Raw genomic sequence first — 22,460 nt, 5'->3', positions numbered from 1 at the left:
CAATATTAGCATAGCTATGTTGACTCAGATAGATCCATCATCAGAAGACACACATGGCATAGGAAAGCTAAGTGTACTGTAATTAGTATAAAAATAAAATGATAGCTGTGCTACATATACATAGACTGTACTTTTATTTAGTAGGAAACGTGGCGGAAATAATTCCCATGGCCATTATCAACCGGTCAAGGCAGATGGCCGCCCATCCAGAGCCCGGTTCTGCTTGAGGTTTCTTTCAGTTAAAGGGTAGTTTTTCTTTGCAGCTGTCGCCAAGTGCTTGCTCAGGAGGGAAATGGGGGAATGTTGGGTCTCTGTAAATTAAAGAGTATGGTCTAGACCTGTGCCCTGAGATAACTTCTGTTGTGATTTGGCGCTATATAAATAAAACTGACTTGATTATTTTAAGGTATTTTAAATATTGTAGGTTTAGATTTACAGTCCTTATCAAGCATTAGCACCTTCTGTACTAACAGTTACATGCTTTTTGTTGAGGAGAACAGTTACAGTTGTTGCACCAGAGTGTGCACATGTGTATCTCTGTGTATTATGTTTGTAAGCGTATGGGATCAGATTAAATAACAGCATTCTCTATTTCAGTCAGGTTGATTACTGTTGATTTGAGAGTATGTTTTGCTATTGATTTGTTTGGGTCTCGTGGGGCCTCTGGCTTGCCATCGGTGGATTTATTGAAAAATGAGATGGAGGCACATACACGAGTGCAGCAATGGTGATTCCCCTTCTTGTGGCGGTGGCAGGAGTCATAGTCTGGGTGAGAGTTACACAAAGGTCAAGGTGAGGTGCTGGCAAGCTGCAGGAGATGAATGTAAAGCCTAGATATTTGAGCACCATTTACTTTGTTTTTTGTGCGGCACATCTTAATGATGATCATTGCAAGATCTGTGCAAGATCAAATAAAAGATGCATGAATGGAGTCCAGACAAGTGTTAGCTTGTGCCCTAATGGACCATGCCCTTTTGTCTTATAGTGCTACTCTGCATGGGAAGGTGGAAGAAAAGGAGATTTGACACTACAGTACATGGGATGAATGACACTATTCCTTTCGGTCCCCATTAAATAATTCCTCCTTTAATTTAGTGAGGGTAAAACATGGGGATTACAGATGGTTCTGGCTGGGCCTGAAAGTGGGGTAATCAAAATAGGCTGCTGTGCTCATCCACGAATATTAGGAGCCAAGAGATTATTACAGCACAATTTATTTAATGGAGGGAGCCCAGGGAGGATGTGTGTAGCCGGTGGGTAGAAGGTTGCCTGTCATAGTGGCAGAATGATTGAACGGTACCGCGTGACCTCACCAGGCACACTTGTGTGGGAGTGTGAAATCAGGAGACGTGATCACAGCTGTACAAGAATGGCCTTTTGTTTTTGTTTTTTTTTGCATGTCAGGGATTTTTTTTCTCCTCTCCTGATATGTCATTTAATTCAGCTTTATGTATTAGGCAGAGAGCTGAGTTTAACCTTGGCAAAGTGATGGTAATCTGGAGGTGAGATTATATTGATTGATTGGACATCATATACATTTTGAAAATGGGAAAGCCTGCTGGAAGCATTTTCTGTTAAGTGCCACATGTCATGCTTGATGTATTTTGGTCACCTGACAAATGTAATGTTGTGTGTCCTTCCTGCTACACCATCCTCTGCACTGCAACATCAATTTATAATCTCTCCAGGTGGATACACAACACTAGTCACCTAAAACCTATTCTCAAGTTTTTTTTTTTCCGTCTTTTAACACATTTCAGTGTCACATTTATTTTCCTTGCCACTAGACAGATGTGATTATTGTCCCACTGACCAGAGGTAAATATGTCAGTTTCACTTATCTCAACATTTAGGGGGGTTGATGGAGAAAACGTATTTATTTCTTTATTTAACAATTTATCACGCCATAGTCAAGTTATGTGTGAGGTGTCTTGTATGTGGCATTAGAGTGACCAAGACCTCCATGGACCTTTCTGTATTCCTGTTGACACATCCTGCTTGTGGCTATGCTAGAATATCATTTTTAGAAAAGAGAGGAGTGCAAAAAAAAAAAAAAAAAGAATGCTCGCTCTACTGTATTCCATACGGTGGACAGACACTGATCCCTTGTTGACTTCACCTGTCCACTCTGCTCATGCAAGAGAGCAGTTGAAAAGGAGAAAAAACAGGTTACAGCAGGATTTGTGAGCCTTGTGACACTTAACATATGAATTGTGCAAAAGGGGCTTGCAACTCACTGTTAGGGAAGTGATTGTAACTCTGTGGAGATAAACACTGAATTTGACAGTGATGGCTTACTGCATGCTGTACGCTGCCCTGTGGCACAGTGAGATTTTTTTTCCATCCAAACAGTGGCTCTGGTTATAAATCTAATTTTAAACATTTAGTTTTAATTTTAGTCTGACATCTGACATGTAATCAGTGCCGGTTGAAAAGCAATCAACATCAACACAGATTCTATATAGGTGTAATCTTCCAATGGTACCCAAGAGGGCATTATTTACTATGCTTAGGCGTATTACAGTGATTCAGCCTTGTGCAACATCACCTAATTGACAAACACAGTAAAAAATATATTCTCTCTGATATTATTGCTTTTACTAAGCCACGTGTAATGACTGAAGAAGTTTCTTTAATTTATTGCACATAAAAAAGTAAAACTTCTGAAAGAACTGACCTGGTTGCCAGCAATCAAGAAAGCACAGCATACTGTTTTTTATGGGAATTGTCAGCATGGTTGGAATGAATAATTAAGATTGCTTGGGTTAAAATACCTCCTGCATGCTATCACTTCTCTCTGATGTCTTCCATCAGGCTCAGTATTCACACAAACGGGTGAAATACTGTTCGCAACTACTTTTCTTGGTTTGTTATTGCCTAGATAGGAGCCAGATGGCTGAGATTTGCTCATTTTAACAAAGCAATGAAGGTCCAAAACACAAACAATCACATTATAAGGCAGCTCAGTACTGTTTTTCACCTAAGACACAAATTGGTCTGATATTTGATACCTTTTTACACCCCATGCAGGTTAAAATAATCATGTAATATTAATTGCAAACTATATTTTGACCTAGATTTGTCCTTCAGTTGGTGATAAGTATGCAATGCATAACCAAGAGACTGCTTAGTGTAGCGTGCAATTCTCCATAATACAAACCTAGATGTTTTAATGCATAGTTTGTATTGTATAGTACAGTAACCGAATCACATCTTCCCTTGCGTTGACCTCTGCGTGCACACTGCAGCCCCAGCCTGCTCATTCCTCCTCACATAGATTCTAGTACATACAGGATGACCTTTTCAGACCTGCCTGTGTCCCAGGTGGATTCTCACACCCCTTGTCTCTCTGAAATTTGATTGCTTTTTTCCTATCAGCCTAGATAGGAAATGGCCAAGATGTGAAACTGGCACCGATATGTTGCTTCAGGGGGTGGACACATGAGAAACACCGTATTAAAAAGCACTTTAAATTTAATGTAATACACTCACCGTTACAAAGTCAGCTTCACAGGCAAGTTCTATTGAGTTCAGAGCCAATTAGTGGTATGTGCTAGTAATGCTAATCAGCTCCACCTGTAGGTCACTCAGGTGGGCAGCCATTGGTCATGTAACAGTTTCATTGTGCCAAGACTGTTGTTGCATTTGATCCCTCTACATCTCCTTTATCTTTCATCTTTCTTGCATGGCTACATGGGAAATAAATCCATACTAACATTTATCAACTTTCAGTGGAACTGACAATCATATTGTGTTGTAGTTTAAAAAAAAAAAAGTTAATCGCGTTGGACATCATTTTGGTTTGACAAATAACTCAAGGTCCGCTCGCCAGCTTTCTCTAAGCTTTCAACTCCCTTCACAGTCTTCATCATCAAGTGGAGTTTGCTCAACTGTCGTGGAGTTGGTTCAGTTGTCTCTTAATCATTTGGTGAACATTAGTTTCAGTCACTAGTAGTACAGTTAACCATGACAACTGAGCAAACGCTGATGAAGACCATGACATACTGTTGAAAGCAGAAAAAAGCTTGTAAGTGGACCTTAAGATAAGATTTTTTTTGTCAAACTACTGTTGCTGAGGTCAAGAATGAATGTTTATGCTAAAATCATTATGACTCTTCTATATACCATTTTTCAAACACTGGCCATATTGCATCATATATTGATAATGGAAAAATACTGCATGAAAATTGTGATATTGATTTGACTGTGCATGACTTCCATATCTGATTAGTTATCAGACTTTATTTGCTCAAAACTATTTAATTTGTAAAGTATAACAGGTGGTGGAAAAGGGCAAAAATATAATTACTCAAAAATATCAATTTGCAATGGAGCCAAGGAAATAATCTTGTATATAAAGTAGAGTTCTACATTTTATGCCAGTTCACTTTATGCCAGTTCACATAATGATCCTTCACACAAGCTGCTGGCAGTTCACCTGTGATTATTCTGTTGTTAAAATCATTCTCAGCAGCCTTCTGTGCAGGACAGACATGGCAGGAGGATGGCATCAACACTTCTCCACTGTTCACTATGTAAGATTGAATAGAAGGCTAAAGCCCTTTGGAAACAGTAGGGTTTCCACTCAGACAGAGGGCCAAAGTCCAGTGCACTGAATAAAGAACTCTGTGTGTGGCTTGCGTGATTCACAGGAAATACTTCCCTGGATCAATGTGTTTGGCCTGGCCCTGCCACACGCTGGGTGTCTAGAAGACTCAGACAAATGGCTGGATTATGAGACATGCACTGGTGGGAGACAGATTGTTTGTCTCCTCTGCTATGGGGGATGACTCCCGATTTATCTTCACCATCTCCATAGTTGCTAGCATGTCCTCTTTTTTTTTCCCACACTCTGGTTTTGGTCATGATACTAGTAAATGTTACCCAGTGTTTGATTGAATAGGGAGGCGTCAGAAAAGTGTGTGTGTGTATAAATCCAATTCCTGACCCTGTTTAGCATGTACAATTGAGAAATTAGAGAGCTAACAAATAAACATGATAAATCCTGCTCTGTTTGGTTTAACAGTCAGATAAGCCTCCGCTTTTGCTTACTCACGCAGACCAGTAAAAATCAGATAAACTGCATCTCCTCACCGATTTGATTTGATTTCATGCTCAGAGTGTCTTCTTAGTGAGGGTTTTCCATCAGCTTTTAAGCTGTATTAATTTTGGTTTTATTTACCTCTACTTTTTTTTTTCCCTGTAATTTATTTTTTTCAAGAGATGGTGAATCCAGAAAAAAATAGTAATGCTGTTCCATATGGAAAGAAAACCTCTATGTCCAAAAGACTAAACTGACATGGTTTTCTCCTCATTCTCACCCTCCCTTTTAGACTTAATATGTTTCATTTTCTCTCACTGTTTTCATATTTTCTCTCCCCATATTTTTTTTCTTTTTGTTCCCCTACTCTTCCTCTTGCCCTTTGACCTCAGATCACTGTTTTGGAGATGGATAGAAAAGGCTGTCATTGTGGCTGCTCCATTTGCTGATTGCAGCACCTGAAGTGGTGAAGATAATGGCCCAGTACTGGTGCAGCCCAGAGCAAGGGCATGAGGTGATGGTGTACAGTGTGACCAGCTCCTGGTATTATAGACAATACATTATCTTAGCACTTCATCTATGTTAAGAGAAAGCCCCCTTGCTCCATCTCTCTCTCTCTCTCTAACTCTCTCCTGTCCAACATTGCAGCGGGATGGTTGGGGGAGGGGATTGGTGTTCAGTTGGGAGGCGCTGGCCAGTGTTTTCCCTGCCACACTCTGTGGCTGGCTGACAGGGGACCCCTTGACATGACCCTTAAGACCTTGCGGGAGATAACAAGGCATCACGATAAAACACAGATGCAATTAGTGGCAGGATGGAAGTCCACACAAAGCCAGAGTGCAGATACTGGCACATGCTAGTGGGATAAGTGCATGCTGATGGCACCGGCTGGAGAGCTTTCTGTCCTCCCCATGTCTTCTGCAGCCCTGCCACTCACTGTCTGTCTATTTTTTCCCCACAGAGGGCAGATTTATGTGCTGACTGCAGACTACCCTTGTACAGTTTTTGTTCCTATGAGCAGATAAGTAGCAGGTTGTGCTCTGGGAAGCTGTGAAGGACTTTGCAGGGCCTAACAGACAAGGACAGGGACACTGTGTAGCCACTACTGGCACCAGGCAGAGCCTCTCCAGAAACAGCCAAAAAAAAAAAATCCAATAGTACGAAAAGGGAACTTGGCTTGGCTACTTCAGAGAATTCTTCTCAGTGGGCTCCCGATTACATCTGGTCAGTTTGCAAAGTAGCTTTGGTGATTTCATTATTTAGTCAGAGCTCTTGAGTGCACACTTCTGAGCTATTCAAACATCAGAGCAAGTTTAGGCTGGACTTATTTCAATAACTGGATTTGGGGCATATTTTTGAATGACACACTACAGCATGAAGAGATTTTCCCTCAGATTTTGAATGAAGATGAAGTGGAAAGAAAATAGAAATTCCATCTGATTAACACACTACTGAATAGTTTAAACTCCCTTTAAATCGTTAATAGAGAATCACGATTAAAGGAATATGCTTTGTTTTTGTAAATGCTCCTTCTGATCAGCTGAGAACACCTGTAACAGTAACATGGCTGTATATTCCTGTGTTTACATTTGTCAGTGCTTACCTATAAGGGGTTCTATCTGTTAGAGGCTGTTTTCTAGTGCAGTGGATGTGACATTGTCTTTAGCGTTGTGTTTCTCTCGGCTGTGTTGAACAGTCCTAGACAGAGCTTTAGCGGTGAATAAAAAATCATACCCTGCACCCTTACCTTGATGCCTTACCACAGAACTACTTGTAATCTTATTTATGAGTTCTTTTAGCAGTGTTAGGTAAGGTTGACTCGTTTAAGTTGATTTTGCTTCTCCTCTCCCTCCGTAGGTATTTAGTAAATCCCTCTGTTTTCTCTTAGCCTAAGGTTGGGGAGATTTGCCTCTACCTCTGATGAAATCTTCTTAGCCTAGGTTTGATAAAACAGCGTGCCTCACCTAAATATAACCGCCTGCGACTGCACAGCCCCAGTGTCAGTGATGTGCTTGCAGTGTACCTGCTGGCTGTGCTTAGCAAAGACAGCGCCATTATGACAGTTCATTGGAGCGGGTGACAACAAAAATAGGATTAACCCTTTTAACCTGTTTTTTATTTTCTCCCAGACACTTAAATCTTGCTGTGTTTACCAACTGGCTTGTTTAAAACCAATGTGATGCTCTTTTATGGGAAATACACAGTCATTTTTTTGATGCCACAGATGTTGTTCTCCTGTTATCCCGGGATCAGACTACACAAATTCAGCCCGATTTTGACACAATTTTGTCCAGCGTTGGGCCTGATTATGAATGCCAGGAATGACGAATGGGCCTTGTAGAGTGACATAAACAAAGAACAACAATGTGTTCTTGACAAGTTAACACATTCGTTACCTCAAGTTCTCTTTGAAGGATAGACAGCCCATACTGTACTGTCCTCTTTATGACACTCAGGAATGGGTCCACAATCGTTTTATTCTTCTTCTTTTTTGAACACAAGACCACCAGCATCACTCATACAGTAGCGCTTCTGTAACCATGCTTGAGAATTTCTTGACCCTCCTCCCCAATGACCTATGAACTCATGCAAGGTCCTGAACAATGATTGGTAGGGGTCATACTTGTTGCCAGTCTCAAAACCTAGTATATGGCTGGACCGTGTATGAGTGTCCAAAATTGTGGCCAATTTGTTACAGGGATAGTCAGTGGTAGTATCTATAATGTGAATTCCTGGATATTGTATAGTCATCTGGAGGCTGCGGTGGAAATTACCAACCAACCAAGCGCACCTACACTAAACTGATATAATAGCAACATGAGTCCCATGTTTTACTTGCAAGACTTGTAATTTAATGCTGTTGTTCATCGTTTGTGATGTGAAAACATCAAAAGAAATCAAAACTTTGCATCCTGGTATTTAGTTCACCATGGATCTCTACTGCCGGCTGCTGCTAGCACTGCCGGAGAGTCGATCACACTGGACTGTAGAGGAGGAGACGGTAGACGGTAGGTACGTCTGTTTAAACAGGAGTTTAGCCAACCTCTCTGCATTTAACAGCGCAGCTGAAAGCTTGGAAAAGGAAACACAGTTGCTCTGCGTTGCATTGGCCTCTGTTTTCATCAGTTATGTATTTAGGTAATTTAGAGACAAGAGTTTGACTAGCAAAAGTTTGCATAATGTCAGTGAATTTAAGTAAAATTGGAAGGACAAAATTGGAAGTACAAAACTGTTTGCGCTGATTCATTTTGAAAGAGCATTGGCCAATGGGGAAACTCCAACACATGGCCTGCCGACCAATGCTGTCACTTCATCACTCACTCATTCACTTAGTCAGTCACTCACTCATGGACAACCACATGTGTAGGGCTGGCCCTGCTGTTGCAGTCCAGGCAAATATATCTTGTAGTCAGATCCCGGCATTGAGTGTGACAGGCTTTATCATAGATTTCCTCCCCACTTGCCTATAAGTGTAGTTTGCGTAAAATGTACCTTCCCTGCTTAATTTTCATTAATTCCCGTAATTCATTCTTTCAAAAAAAGAAACGGTCTTAATTGAGCTGTTGCTCTCTGTTATGATATAACCTTTAACTGGTACAATTAAACTATTATAACAGCTATTTACAGCTAAAATGCAGCTACAGAGGAAGTTAGATCAATGCAGGAGTATCAAAGGAACAACAAACATCCTCTAATAATAAGTTGTGCTGTCATTTCTCCCAGCAAAATATAAAGTCTGAAAATGTAGCCTATTATTTTGAAAATGTATTGTTTTGCTCCTTTGAAAAATATTCTTTAATAGCATGAGCAGTTAAGTAAAAAAAAAAAAGTAGTCAGTTTCTCTTACTCTGGCTTTAAAAAGTAATAAGGCAGATGTTATTTGAAATGAATTCATTTTAAATGAAATCACAGAATATTGCATTATGTTTACATTTAGCCTACTTAGAGTAGCCTATTAAACATGATGTATGGCAAAATATATTAATGCTTTATTATATTAAAAGTACATAAACAATAGACGCTTCTTAAACAGAGATGTAGCGTGTACCCTTAAATTTCAGTTAAATACTGTGTTCCTTAGTCTTAACTTAAGCATCAGATACAGAAACATCTCATGGCAGTGAAGCAGTTTCTATGAAATAGGTCAAAAAGCAGCTGTGCTAACTTCTGTGGATCAGTGTATACAATTTTCTGCAAAGGGCCTCATTCAGTTCCTGCAAAAAAATCACTGTCTAGTAGTAGAAAAAGCCTCAATGCACCAATCTGACACGCAGGACTAAACAGATTGAGTATTAAATGTGAGCAAGCCACATGATTGACCTTAAATACTGTTTTTGAAAGAGTAACTTAACATCAGGCTGAAAGGCAGTGTTTCACTGCCTGTTTCACCTCTGACCACACCCAACTGACAGGAGTAATGTCATGGCATCCTGGAGTACACCTGTACATAAGTGCAGCAAGATGAGAAGTTAAACCACTGGAGGTCAGGGAAAACAAGATTTCTAGGGTGTTGAACACTGTTTATTTAATTGAAACAGTACACTTTTAACATTCTCTAACAGTATTAATATAATAATAATAATAATAATAATAATAAAATAAAATATAACAGTATAAAAATTAAGTAATAAAATTTGCACAAGCCTAAAATTAAAATGCCTACATATACTGAACAGGTGATGTGTGTTACACACTCATGTTACCACTCAGTAAGCTACTGTATACAAACTTCAAACTGAAAAAGAAAAAAGTGCACCAGTATTTGATTGGCACATCGGTTTTCAGCAAAACCTCAAGAATCAGAGTATCAGAATCGGCTTTGGGGGAGAACAACTGTAAAGTGTGTATAGGCATGTGGTGGTCACAACCAAATGAATTGGGGGATTTGTGCTGTTGATATTTAACATAACATGAGCCAGAATTCTCAGGGATATATTGAATTAGTACTTCTGAACACAAACAAATCTTTAGAGAGAAAACGGGAGCAAACACACACACACACATACAACAAGCAAATGAATTATTCAAAAAGTAAACTGCTTTTTTATGCAAAAACAGATAACTTTCTATCTCATTTACAGTGCACATGATGTTGGCTGGTGCCCTCATGGAAGTGTGGCACTGACTGTTCTTTTGCTGTTCCCATTCAGTCAGTGTGGTGCAGAATAAAGGGAGACACTGTTAAATGCTGTCTGCCACTTGTACCTGACATGACAGATGATCTGCTTGCATTGCTATGCCATCACTCTCCCAGCATGTTAGCCAACAGATAGACATCTCTACTTGAGAAGTGTAAACAAGTGTACACACGTATGCACAAAAACAAACATATATATTCCCTGTATATGCAGGACTATATATACCCCAAAGCCTCCTCAATTTAAATATAGGCTACCCTGAATGGTAAGTGTGTGTCCATCTCGGGCTGTTTGTGGTGGCTCTCACAGTCCCTTTCAGGTAGCTTGGCTGGCAGGGTGAGGAGAATGAGAGAGGCTTATCGTGTAGTCAGATGCACTCTAAGGGTGACAACATGTTCCTGCTGTCCCTGGTCACCCCGCTGGAGAGCAGAGTGGGCTGTCGCTCTGTCCCTCCAGACAGCAAAATGTCAGGGCTCCCTTCATCAGTACAGTGAACTCTCAGTACCATAAGTTAGGTGTGAGCTATTCTGCTACTTCGCTTTCAGTGTTTCCAGTAGTTCACTGTTTCTCCACTCCTCATTTTTAAAAGTTTCTGCCACACACATGCCGTTATTCAACCGCTCTGTCATCCTTTCCTTTCTGTTCATAAGCTCAATTTGATATTTGATGTTCCCCAGTGATCACATGCTGTAATTTCACAAACTCACACAGAAGCTCTGGCCATGTTTTTTGATGTATTTTTTGCTATCACTATTTTTATCTGCCTGGTATCTTTTGTTTCCTGTGAAGCTCTTTGGGACATTTTTATTTTATGCTTCCTGTTTACAACCAAACCACCAAGCCAAAAGCTTGATTCATGTAGAAAAAAGTGTCAAAAAGTCATGGCATCTGCAGTTTCCATATTTTTTCGAATTGTCTGGCAAACATAAAATATCTTTTTCACTACGCATCATTTACACAGAGTTTAAAGATGTTGCCAGTTTAACATTTTTTATGTACTTGAGTTGTGGCCAGAATAGCCCGAGTATCACTAGGGATGTCTGACTATTATGCAGTAAGATAAAACACAGTAAAACTAAAACTAGAATCATAAAAAGGATAAAACCTTATTTTTCCTCTCTTGCTGCTACATTGAGGAACACCACTTTTATATCACCATTGCTAGGTCACTGCATTCCCCGTTCATTTTATTTCAAAACAGGTGGTATACCACTACACAGCATGAGTCTGTGATTTGGGATGCACACAGAGATATGGGACTGTTTAATGCTTTTGAAATGTCTGCCTCACATCCCGCACTTTGCCCAACTGTATTTATAGAACAATGTTCTTCTATGTCAGGGTCCCAGTGCATAATAAAACACAGTAAATGGATCCCTGCTATGTTTAGGTGGCCTGACCTCCATTAGGAGGCAACTGCAAGAGTGAAAAGGAGAAATCATGAGCATTTACCCTACACATGCATGCACGCATGCACACACACAGACACACATGAACAAGTGCATGCAAAACCACAGTTGACACATACATATAAAACAGACTAAAAATGCACATAATTCTTTTCTTGTCCCAACCACTGACTATATGAATATGGACGACTCATCTCCACTTCCTACCACTATGCAAAAACAAAGCCAAAATATCTCCTTTCGAGGAGTCTGCCATCTTGCTTGTGTGATTTGGAGCCAGAGTTTGCTCAGTAGAGTTGGGCGGTAAGATGACAGCCCATGGGACTCACCCCCTCAGCCATCCCGCCACCTGACAGAGGTTTGAGAGCAGCTGTTACAGCTGTCAATCATGACGTTACACCCCCTTTTTACATCGTCAAATAACTAATTAAAAACAAACTTATCAGAAAAATGAGCACTTGGACAAACATCAATGTGACCACCTGCCTAAAATAACAGAAACCATCTTTGGGAAAAATTTATTTGACATGTACTTCGATTTTTTTAGTTTGGCTCATGTCCCATCCGCTAACATGGAGGGGGCGGGACTTATGACCTATACTGCAGCAAGCCACCAGGGGGCAATTGAGATGTTTTGGCTTCACTTTTGGGGAGCTGTCATGATGTCCATATTTGTATACAGTCAGTGGTCCCAACATATTGTAGTGTTAATCAAAATAATGTTAAATTTTCAAAAGCACCATAAAAATGACAAGTCAGCTAATTAAGATTACAATAGTGTCAACATCCAGGCTTAATTTTATCTTGACAGTGTGATAAGATTATTATTCTTTATTTTTTCTGTGTTGGAACATGTGCCCTGTGTTTTCTTATATTTGAAAAGATGCATTTGCACAATGAGCATACAGCAGCCACTGTTGATCTTACCAATCCCCCACACTCCTATAACAAATGAGGCTTGCTCAAACAGGTGGCATCAGTAGCTGTATTCTTCCAGAGAGACGTCCAGAGGTCTTACACAGTATACTGTCTTGTTATTCTTTCTTAAAAGATGATGAGGCGCTCTCCTCTGGCACTATTTTATTTTCATTTCTTTCAGTTTGTTTCCTCACTCTGTTGTTCAAACTGCTGGTGGGGCTTTTTCTGTAAGGTTGGATTTTTTTTTTCAAAGCCAGACATCTTTGTCAGGCCTCCACCTCTCTGGCTTGTCTTGTTTTTTTCTGGTGCTGAACTACCTTTGCTAGGTAGGGTTAGGTTTAGATTAGGGACACTGACCTACTCTATTTGAGTACATGTATGTTCATGTCACTGTAACATTTTTTCCCATAAAGTTCAAGTGCCACAACATTTTCTTAGTTGTTTGTTGGTGCTTAATAGAGTTATCTTAAAGGACCATTCCAGTGTTCTCTTAATGATTTAGTCCATTTACTAAGGGTCATCAATATTCTCAAGGTATTCCATAACACTTTTAATTTTTATGCAATTTCCTGCCATCTTGGTAGCCATTCATTTCTGTGCTGTATAAAAATGTACTATACTTGTAGAGACTTAAAACTTGAGCTTAAAATTAAGATAAAAAAGTAAGCAAATAAAAAGTAACATCTGCTTTTATTCATCAAACTCGCATTATTATTATGTGGTTATAAAGTGCAGACATTTTAAATCAGTCTTCACTTACAACTGTATTGCCACACAATGATAATGTGACCTTAACAACAGTAAAAGCAGAGTTGATGTTCACTGACATGGGTTACCTTGATCATAGTGAAACAAATGAAAACCAATGGCTGCCTGGAAAAACACATAAACTATTTAAACATGATGGTATGCTTTGAAAAAGCACCGTCACTTTTGATTGTATTTTCTGGTTTGTAGTAAAAAAGCTGCAGAGATGCAAAAACAATAACACGGAAAATAAGTATTATATGTGGTTGAGTCATCGCAGTTGATACAAATAGCATAACAAAGGACATGATTTGCAGCTCTTACAGACACTGAAATAAACTGATCATTGTAGTTTGTTGCTGGTAGACCCTGTCAAGTGCAGGGAGCACACTTACATCCTATTAGTAAGCTGTGCAGCTTATATATATGCACAGTCTATCTAGCATTCGTAATATTAAGGAACATGGAAATATGAAGAACATATGTTATTACCTATGTTTGCATTTCTTCCTTTGAAGTTTTTTTTGTTCTCTGGAGCTTTCAGTCTTAACATGAGCAAACACAGTGGTGGCAAGGTCTGTCTAAATATAACTCCACTTGACAACAAGCTGGAACTGTAGATACCCTTTTACTTTGAAGAATTCCAATTACTGTCACTGTTTCCTCAGTGTGTTTGTGTGTGTGTGTGTGTGTGTGTATGTGTGTCTGTGTGTGCGATAGACATGAAACTGAGATGTGTGTCCATGTATACTGTATATTTATGTTTGCATGTTTAAGTGTGAGATGCTCTCGCACATTACAACTCAAATATCTGCTGGATAGCAGCTTGTGTGGTTTTGCAATAACATTTTTTATTCAAAGTGATGTAAAATGTGTCCATAGATTAATATGTTAGAGGCAGTGAGACCTCTCGTCTCTGGAGGAAACCATGACAAATTGTGACATGGAAAATACAATGCTAGCCATCATTGATGGCCCTTGTTTTTCCTCTCATGCCTCTCACAGCTAAAGAAAATGGAACATCGCTAGCTAAAATAAAATCTCAAATTATTAGCTGTGACCAAGTCTAAACCATTTAAATGATGTGGTAGCATCAATGGGATTATCATACTTTACAAGGTTAAGCTTATTCATTTATGTAGTGCTTCATCACAAGCATGTCTCAAAGGACTTTGAAGAGTTCCTTTTAGATCTGCCTAATTATCAATGAAAGAATAAACTTTACATCATCCAACAAAGAAAAAACACAAGACACAGAAAATCTCATGAGGACAAAACTAGAAGACACCCTGGAAGTGAAAAGTTATTTTTATCTTTGTGTTTATGTTCTGCGAGGCCTCAAATATGTCTCAATGTGTTTGTAAAAAGTAATTTCATAACCAAAATTTACTCAACTTGTCTTGGCATAGATCAGAGGTCTTTTTGGATCAGGTGTGTGTACTGGTCCCGTTAGAGGGGCAGTTCATTGTAAACCCATGAGTTATTTAGTTTAACACACCGTGAATCAACCATGAAATCAATACACATCAGCTGCAACAAGGAAGTGAAAGAGCAGTAATTACTTGCTGTAGTCTAGCTAGCTTGCAGTAGAAATGTATCCCCTGCCCTGGTTATGTATGTAGTATCCTTTTTTTTCTTATTTCGTATGCTCCTGTTCTTGAAATTGCTTTTGCACAGAGACAGATCTTTATGGCCCAGTTAAAGGTGGGTTGGTAAATCATTCAAGCTCACTGGCCCAGTGCACAATACAGAATCCTCTCATGGTGCAATCTATGAATTATCCAGGATATATCACCCTTAAAACAAAAGAGCCAATCTGGATTCAATTACCAAGCCAGCAGAGAGCGCAATTTATATCCAAACTCTCTGACTTGGAAGATGGATGAGGTCACAGTACAATTTGTAATTAACAGTTAACCCTCATTGACCTTTGAGTTGTGATTTACTGTCCAAACACAAATAGCTTGTGAGGAGGTTAGATATGTATAGGTTATTACGCCATCATTACACTGTGTGTGTATAAGCTTGCTTCCCGCACACATGCACAACACCCAAATGTACCTAAGGTTAAAATAGGCTAGTGATGAGACACAAGTGGGTTCCAATACTGTGTCTGTGGTTAGATGGATAATCAATGTCCATACTTTTCCAATGTTTGCTAAGCAGTTGCACTATGTGTGTCTGAGTGTGTGTGAGTAAGTGATTGAGTGGGTGTGTTTTTCAAAGAAGTCACTTGCAAAAGATGAGATAGGATTAATCCTCTCTGTTCCTCATGAGGGAAATTTTAATGTTAAGTCACATAAAGACTAATATAACAAGTTGAATATAAATCTGGGTAATTTGAGTTAATTTAATCCATGCTGGTCTCAAGTATGCTCTCCATTACAATATATGCAAAACATGATATAAAGTATAGTTAACAATAATCAATCAGTACTGTGTATACCATATACTGTATGAATTAATGGTGTCTGAGAATAACACAACCAGCTACATGAAAAGTAATTTTAGAATTTTAGAACAATGACAGAAAAACGTGATAAATGAACATATGAGCAACTTCATCATATTTAATACTACACACAAATTCTTATACATTAGAACATTAGAATAATAAGACATTACTTTGTTGATGTCCACACAGGAATTCTGCCTCCATTTTAACTTTATTTTTCTGTATTTTTATGATGAATTCTAATAGAATAGATTCTATTTCTATAAAGTTACATTTTTGGATAACTTTCCTATCTATGAAGATGCTTTAGACACAGTAAATTGCACATTTGTTTGGCCCACCTTATTTGTAAAGCCTAATTGTTTGGGCATGTGTTTGTTATACAGTGTATACTATATGTGAGAAGAGATGTACATACAGTGTGTACATCATACATCATGCAGTACATCTAGAATTAGTTTTTTAACTGCATCGAACAAAATCTGCAGAATGTTACTAATAGTTAGAAATCTAGAAAAGCTGACTATGTTGTGACTTTAGCATTCACTCTTTCACCATCCCATTTCTGTATTTCTCCATTTCTCTCTCCAAGATTTTACTGGGACTTGACCATGTTGCTGCTGATGGTGGGCAACCTCATCATCATCCCCGTGGGCATCACATTCTTCAAGGACGAGCACACGCCACCCTGGATCGTGTTCAACGTGGTCTCCGACACCTTCTTCCTCATGGACCTGGTTCTCAACTTCAGGACGGGTATCGTGAAGGAGGACAACACAGAGATCATCCTGGACCCACAACAGATCAAGATAAAGTATTTACGGAGCTGGTTTGTGGTGGACTTCATCTCCTCCATCCCAGTGGACTACATCTTCCTCATCGTGGAGACGCGCATTGACTCAGATTTCTATAAGACGGCGCGCGCTTTGCGGATTGTCCGTTTCACCAAGATCCTCAGCTTGCTACGACTGCTGCGCCTCTCAAGACTCATTCGCTACATTCACCAATGGGAAGAGGTAGGAAAGTGCACCTCAGCATAGTTGTGTGCACATAAGAGAGGGAATACAGTAATGTGTTAAAGCTGATAACTTACAGTTGCTCTAAATGTTACCCACATGATGTGTATGGCGAGTGCTATTATGAGGAAACCCGGATTCCCCTTGATTTTAACAAGTGGATTCACATGGAGAGAAAAAAATAGATTGACAATCATACAAGCATACTATTTGATGAAGCTAGTCAAACAAACAGGACTTCACTTCCTCAATCCAATTATAATCCAAATGGTATTCCCATCCTAGGGAGCTACTGCGAGTATGTTTGCAGAGCTCTGTACCTTCCCCTTTACCCTGGGAAGGAAATATGGATAGATGCTGCTTCTGATTACATCCACCCTTGAAGGAGTGAAGAGGCTCTTTTGTCGTACCCCAGTCACCAATAAATTGATGAAGCCGGGATGTTGATTAGCATTTCTCTCTGTGTGCCCATCCAGTTAGCAGTGGGACCACAGAGCCCATTTCTGCAATACAAGCGTGATTATAATTGCGGCATTAATTGGAAAAATTTCCCACTGCTCCCTCACTGGATGGGTCTTGTTGTTTAGTCTCAGAGGTAAAAGGTGCCAAGTGAAGCATCAGAGTCTCCGTTTGGAGTCAACAAGAAGACACTCCATTGGAGGATGATATGGAACAGTGAGGTCTGCACTGATTTGGTTGTGAGGTTATGCAAGGTAATTTATTTGGGCTCAGTATGGACAAATGTGTGATTTGGTCAAATAAAAGCAAAATCATGTTTGTTGGCCAGTCACAAAATAAGACAAATCACTGGATAATTGTATTCAATTACTAATCAGAGTATTTTCATGCAGTTCACGAGAGGGAGAGTGCCTTCAAGACACAGCTCTACATAGTAAAGTGCTGTTTGTCATTCCACATACTGTATTCTCCCTAAAGATAACCAAAGCCCCCCCACATGCTTGTATTTCTTTGTGGCAATATCAGTTCAGGGTTGAGGCTTTAGTTCAGGGTTTAGTGTCTCAATGAAGAGTACTTTGACAGTATCTGTGCACATGGTCTTAATATAAATGTTATAGCAGCAGCCCTGCATCACTGCAGTACACACTGCATCACTGCAGTTGATGTCAGGGATCAAACAACAGTTTCAGTTATTAACCACCTTGTGTGTCTCCAGACTCATGACTTGTATGTCTGGATTTATTTTTTAACCCAGACACAAAGAAAGACAAGTCTATAGAAGTGGTTTAAGTCCAGATGCTTGATAGTTGCATGACATCCTGCTTATTATAGATTTTTTTTTTCAGGTTACATTTCTAATGATCAATTGACTTGTTTTTTCAACCTTAATCTTAGTTTTGCATCGTTTTTGCAGTCAATGAGAAAGTACAGATTCAAGATTTTCCAAAATTTTGTTTTAATTTACATAAAAATGTAATTCCCCAAACTACTGAAGTAAATTAGAGTAGACCTTCTCTAGGACAACAAATAGGAAAATGTATTAATTCATTAATCAATTAAGAGCTCCATTTTGCTTTGATATTACTGAAGCAAAGTAATATTTATCTTCAACAAAACAACCACAGCCAACAGAACAAGAATGTCACTGTGAGGATTGGTTGTATGTCTCTCTTGATCACTGATTCCTGTGCTAGTATTTATAAAACACACACAACAACACATTATTTTGGTTATTTTGAACAAATGCAAGCAAACGTTTAAATAATCATGTGATGAAATTTAAAAAAAAATCAAACACATTTTCAGAAATTAGGTCTTTGGTCCAGCTATGTTGCGCCTTAAATGAGACTATTTAAGAAAATGCTTGGTGTATTGCTCAAGGTCACAAGAACAGAAGACGGTAATTTTCCACTAATCTGACATCAGATTGACATCAAAGGCATGAGAATATACACTAACGACACAGTATTGTTGTCCATCAATTTGCTTGTTTCCACAATGTTGTCAAAATGCCGACGCACTCAGTCAGGTGGTGGGTGTGTTCACCTGAGTGCTTGACATTACATGGACAATCGGAAAGGTTGAATAGCTCGCTGATTGCCAACCAAATGCAGTTACCCCAGACCTGCCCACAGGGCATTCTGAAAAGTTCTTGGTTTTCAAAGATTCAGCTGGCACTCTGGGTAGAACAGTGTATATAAGTGTGGTGACATTAATCATGCAGGGCCTCTGTGATGCCATTTCAAAGAGAGGAAAAGTTCAAATGAACCACTTGGGGAGAATCCCTGAGCGCAAAATCAAGGCAAAGATACATGCAGTTCAGGCCAACCTTCATTTGAATATGGTGGACACACTGACAGTAATCTGTCACATGTTCAGCCTGTGCAGTAAGGCAACAAAGGAAGGAGAGAAAAAGAAGGAAACAAGAGAAAGAAAGAAAGAGCAGTATGCTTAACTTGCTTATAGCCACGGGCTGTTTTGGTGTAATCCACCATCACCACCACCAGACTGGTACTATGTTTAGAAGAAAAGGAAGACAGTAGGATGAGAAGGAAACAAAGAGCAATAATTCATATTCATGTCCTTAAAAAATTTGCACGGACATTGTGAGACCGTGATGACTACAGCATCTAAAAACCAGCGAAACAATACCACGAAGAGAAGGGACATTACATTCATGGAGCCAGCTGCCATTTACATGTTTTGTGTGTGTGTGTGTGTGTGTGTGTGTGTGTGTGTGTGTGTGTGTGTATGTGTGTGTGTATGTGTGTGTGTGTGTGTGTGTGTGTGTGTGTGTGTGTGTTCGAGGTGTGTGAAAGGCCAGCTTTGCCTCAGTGCCAGAGTACTCCAGATGCAACCTCACAGAAATGTCATCTGTCACTGCGGAATAACTTGTCGCCTAGATCTTACCACCTGACTGACTCTTTGACTTTTCCTATTGACAGCTACACTTCAGACTACACGTATGTATCTCATCGCCATTTGAATATTTTGGTAACACCTCACACTGCTCTTATACTCCAGTATGTTGCTTTATAGCGAGTTTTTCGTGTGAAGCTATATGGTAATTCTGTGGTCACACCATTTGAAAGTCTTTCTCTTATACCCAACATGTTGTTGCATTGTTTGCCACTCTAAATATGGCACTGCAGTGAGGTGCACTTCTCCGACATGGCAGAAGCTTTAGACCCGTGATGTCCAAATGTCCTCCAAAAGGCAAAGCGGATTTATTTTACTCATATTTCACAAGTATCTGCAATCTATAAATAATCCAGCACACATTCATTTGGTTTGTTATTGTCTGAGTTTCATTTTCTCCTCAGTAAGGAGTCATGCAGAGGACACTTCTTCCGCCAAGTGTTGACTACAGCTCAGTGAACTGTGCAGCATGGTTTAATGCCTTGTGGAGTGACACTGTTGGTGATAAATTTTAAAATCAAAATCTTTTTTCTTGTACTCACTGCAGCACAAGCTTTTTAGGAATTCTAGACAAGAAAAAGGAATATATACAGTACCGTATCTAATGTGCCAACAAGAGGTGCACTTCATACCAAAACCAGGGAGAAAATAGAGCTAATATAGGTGAAGTGCCTCCTAAAGCAAAAGTTATATGACCTGCCATCTTCTTGAGTAGAAACTAGATCTTTATCTCTGTGACCATTGAAGACATTGTCAACAAACCAGAGAATCCCCTGATTTTTCGTTAGTGGTTCCCAAAGTGGGTTTTGGGCCCCACCAAAGCCTGGAGGCATTAAAAATTACAGTTTGTCCAAAAGAAAAAAAAGCAATAACATACTTTACAGATCATTTCTGGCTTAATTCTGAACTTCTTTTGTCAAAAGGTGATTAAGCTAATTATTTCCTGCTTCACATCCTCACTTAAAAAAATGACACCAGTGTGACACGTACTCTCACAGCAACAGGCCCATCCAACACGCAATAAATCTGTTTCACATTCCTTTGGGGACAGTCAGCTAACTCCCTCATGTAGTATGGTCTTTGGTCATCGCATCAGTTTTTTACAAGTGAAATAACAACATTTCTGAGACATATAAAGGTGGTGAATCTACTGATGCCTCCTCAGAGGCTAAAAAGGAATGTTGTCCTTAGCGAGCCAGTAAATGTTGCTTTTAGCGTGGATTGAGATTGAGATGAATCCAAGAGCTGAAGCCTTTGCCAAGAGGTGTGAGGAGCCATGCCACACTACCTGTGTTTATTCATTACAAGATGGCAGAACGTTGTTCTCATTAATATTGGCATCTTGGATTGTTAAGATTAACGGTGCAGCCCACCCACGTGGCTGAGTTCCCTTAGCTTCGCTTTTATGAAAGTCCAGCTTAGGTAAAGAAAGTAGATCATAATCTGACATGCACACACGTGCATGCATTGGCAAATACATAATCGTCTCATAAACTGCAGTCAATATACTGTACATGTCTATTGATGTATTGCGTGTAAGTTACGGTACATTTTCCTGCATGTGAGTGTAGGCATGCTTTGGTTGGCTCTGTTTACATGGGTTATAATTGCATGTCCTTAGCAGAGCATACTGTCCTCGTAGCCTGAAGCTCACACATGTTGGCACATAACTACATAACTGTTGAAGTGTCCTTGTGCATGATGCTTGATCCCCAAACTGCTCCAGTCAGGCTGCCCAGAAGACAACAGAGGGGACTGTGGGTCAAAGCCGATTCATGAGTTGTCATCACGCATTCTACAGCTCAGTAGTATTTTGATGAGATCATTATTAATAGAGATGAATAATTTTAATCAGACCGTTAAAGTGATAAATAATGCATTAAATGAACAGTCAGTTTTAACCCTCTTTTCCAGGGTGAAAAAAACTGAAGCAGCACTGAAAAAATTAAAATGATTGGAACCTAATGAAATTTATTTAGGTGTATTAGAATAAGATTAATATCCTCACCACCATATCTGGTGGCAAAATGATTTGCCACTGACCTCTTTTGTATACTGATAACAGAAATAAATAGATGTGCAATTAACAATAAATTCAGACAGGAAAAGATGTATTTCAAAAAAACTCTTCCTGACTCACTCTGAAGTCTGTGGTGTAGCTTTTACATTGTTTTAACAAGCATGAGCCTTGTTCAAGAAATGATGTCAAATCTGTTGTATGTGTTGTTCAAGACATCGACATCTGTTAAGCATGCTCACAACTGTGGAGGGAAAAAATAAAAATTAAAAAAGTACAAAGCATGTAATGCTCCCAGAGCGTCTCAGCAAGGAAAGTGACGTCTGTAACTGCAATATCATCTTCACCTCCTCAAAGACTCTAATCCTAACACCACTAAGACCATCAGCCTCCCTTTGCATAACTAAAGCAATGCCCTGATCCCCCACCAGCTCTTAAATCTCCTTTTTGCATGTCCTTTTTTTATCACAGCTGTCATAAATTAGCTCTGATTGCTTCCATTTCCTCCCAAAACACTCCAGATTTAAGGGTGTTTCTACCATCGCCATGTTGACAGAATGTTGTTTACAAACAAGGAGCTTTTTGGCGGATGTGACTATATGCCAGTGATAACACTGTCATGCATAATGACGTTCAACATGGTGTGCAGATATCCATCACACACACACGTACACATGCACACACACACATACACACAGAGACACAGAGCGTCTGACATGGCACGACATGGCGTCTCCCCTGTCACCCTCTTGTCAGCTTCCTCTTGTCACTTTTCATCGGGATAAAAATAAGACTGTGACCGTATATTCTCCTCATTGGAGTTGTCTCTTGTTGACGAACCA

At 39.5% G+C, this 22,460-nt stretch overlaps 1 protein-coding gene across 3 annotated transcripts in view; it reads left to right on the top strand.

The window, feature by feature from the left end:
• LOC122968669 (potassium/sodium hyperpolarization-activated cyclic nucleotide-gated channel 4-like) overlaps positions 1-22,460 on the top strand; it is an 82,011-nt gene that overhangs the window by 11,017 nt on the left and 48,534 nt on the right. For all 3 annotated transcript variants that reach the window (XM_044334262.1, XM_044334181.1, XM_044334098.1), the window contains one exon: positions 16,301-16,724. In XM_044334262.1, the coding sequence (XP_044190197.1) occupies positions 16,320-16,724 (405 nt within the window). In that variant the 5' untranslated portion in view covers positions 16,301-16,319. The remainder of the gene's footprint in view (positions 1-16,300; positions 16,725-22,460) is intronic.

This window comes from Thunnus albacares, chromosome 1 (assembly GCF_914725855.1).
Source record: "Thunnus albacares chromosome 1, fThuAlb1.1, whole genome shotgun sequence".
Classification (NCBI taxonomy): domain Eukaryota; kingdom Metazoa; phylum Chordata; class Actinopteri; order Scombriformes; family Scombridae; genus Thunnus; species Thunnus albacares.
Note: the sequence above shows the minus strand (reverse complement) of the source record. Positions and strands in the feature narration are given on the sequence as shown.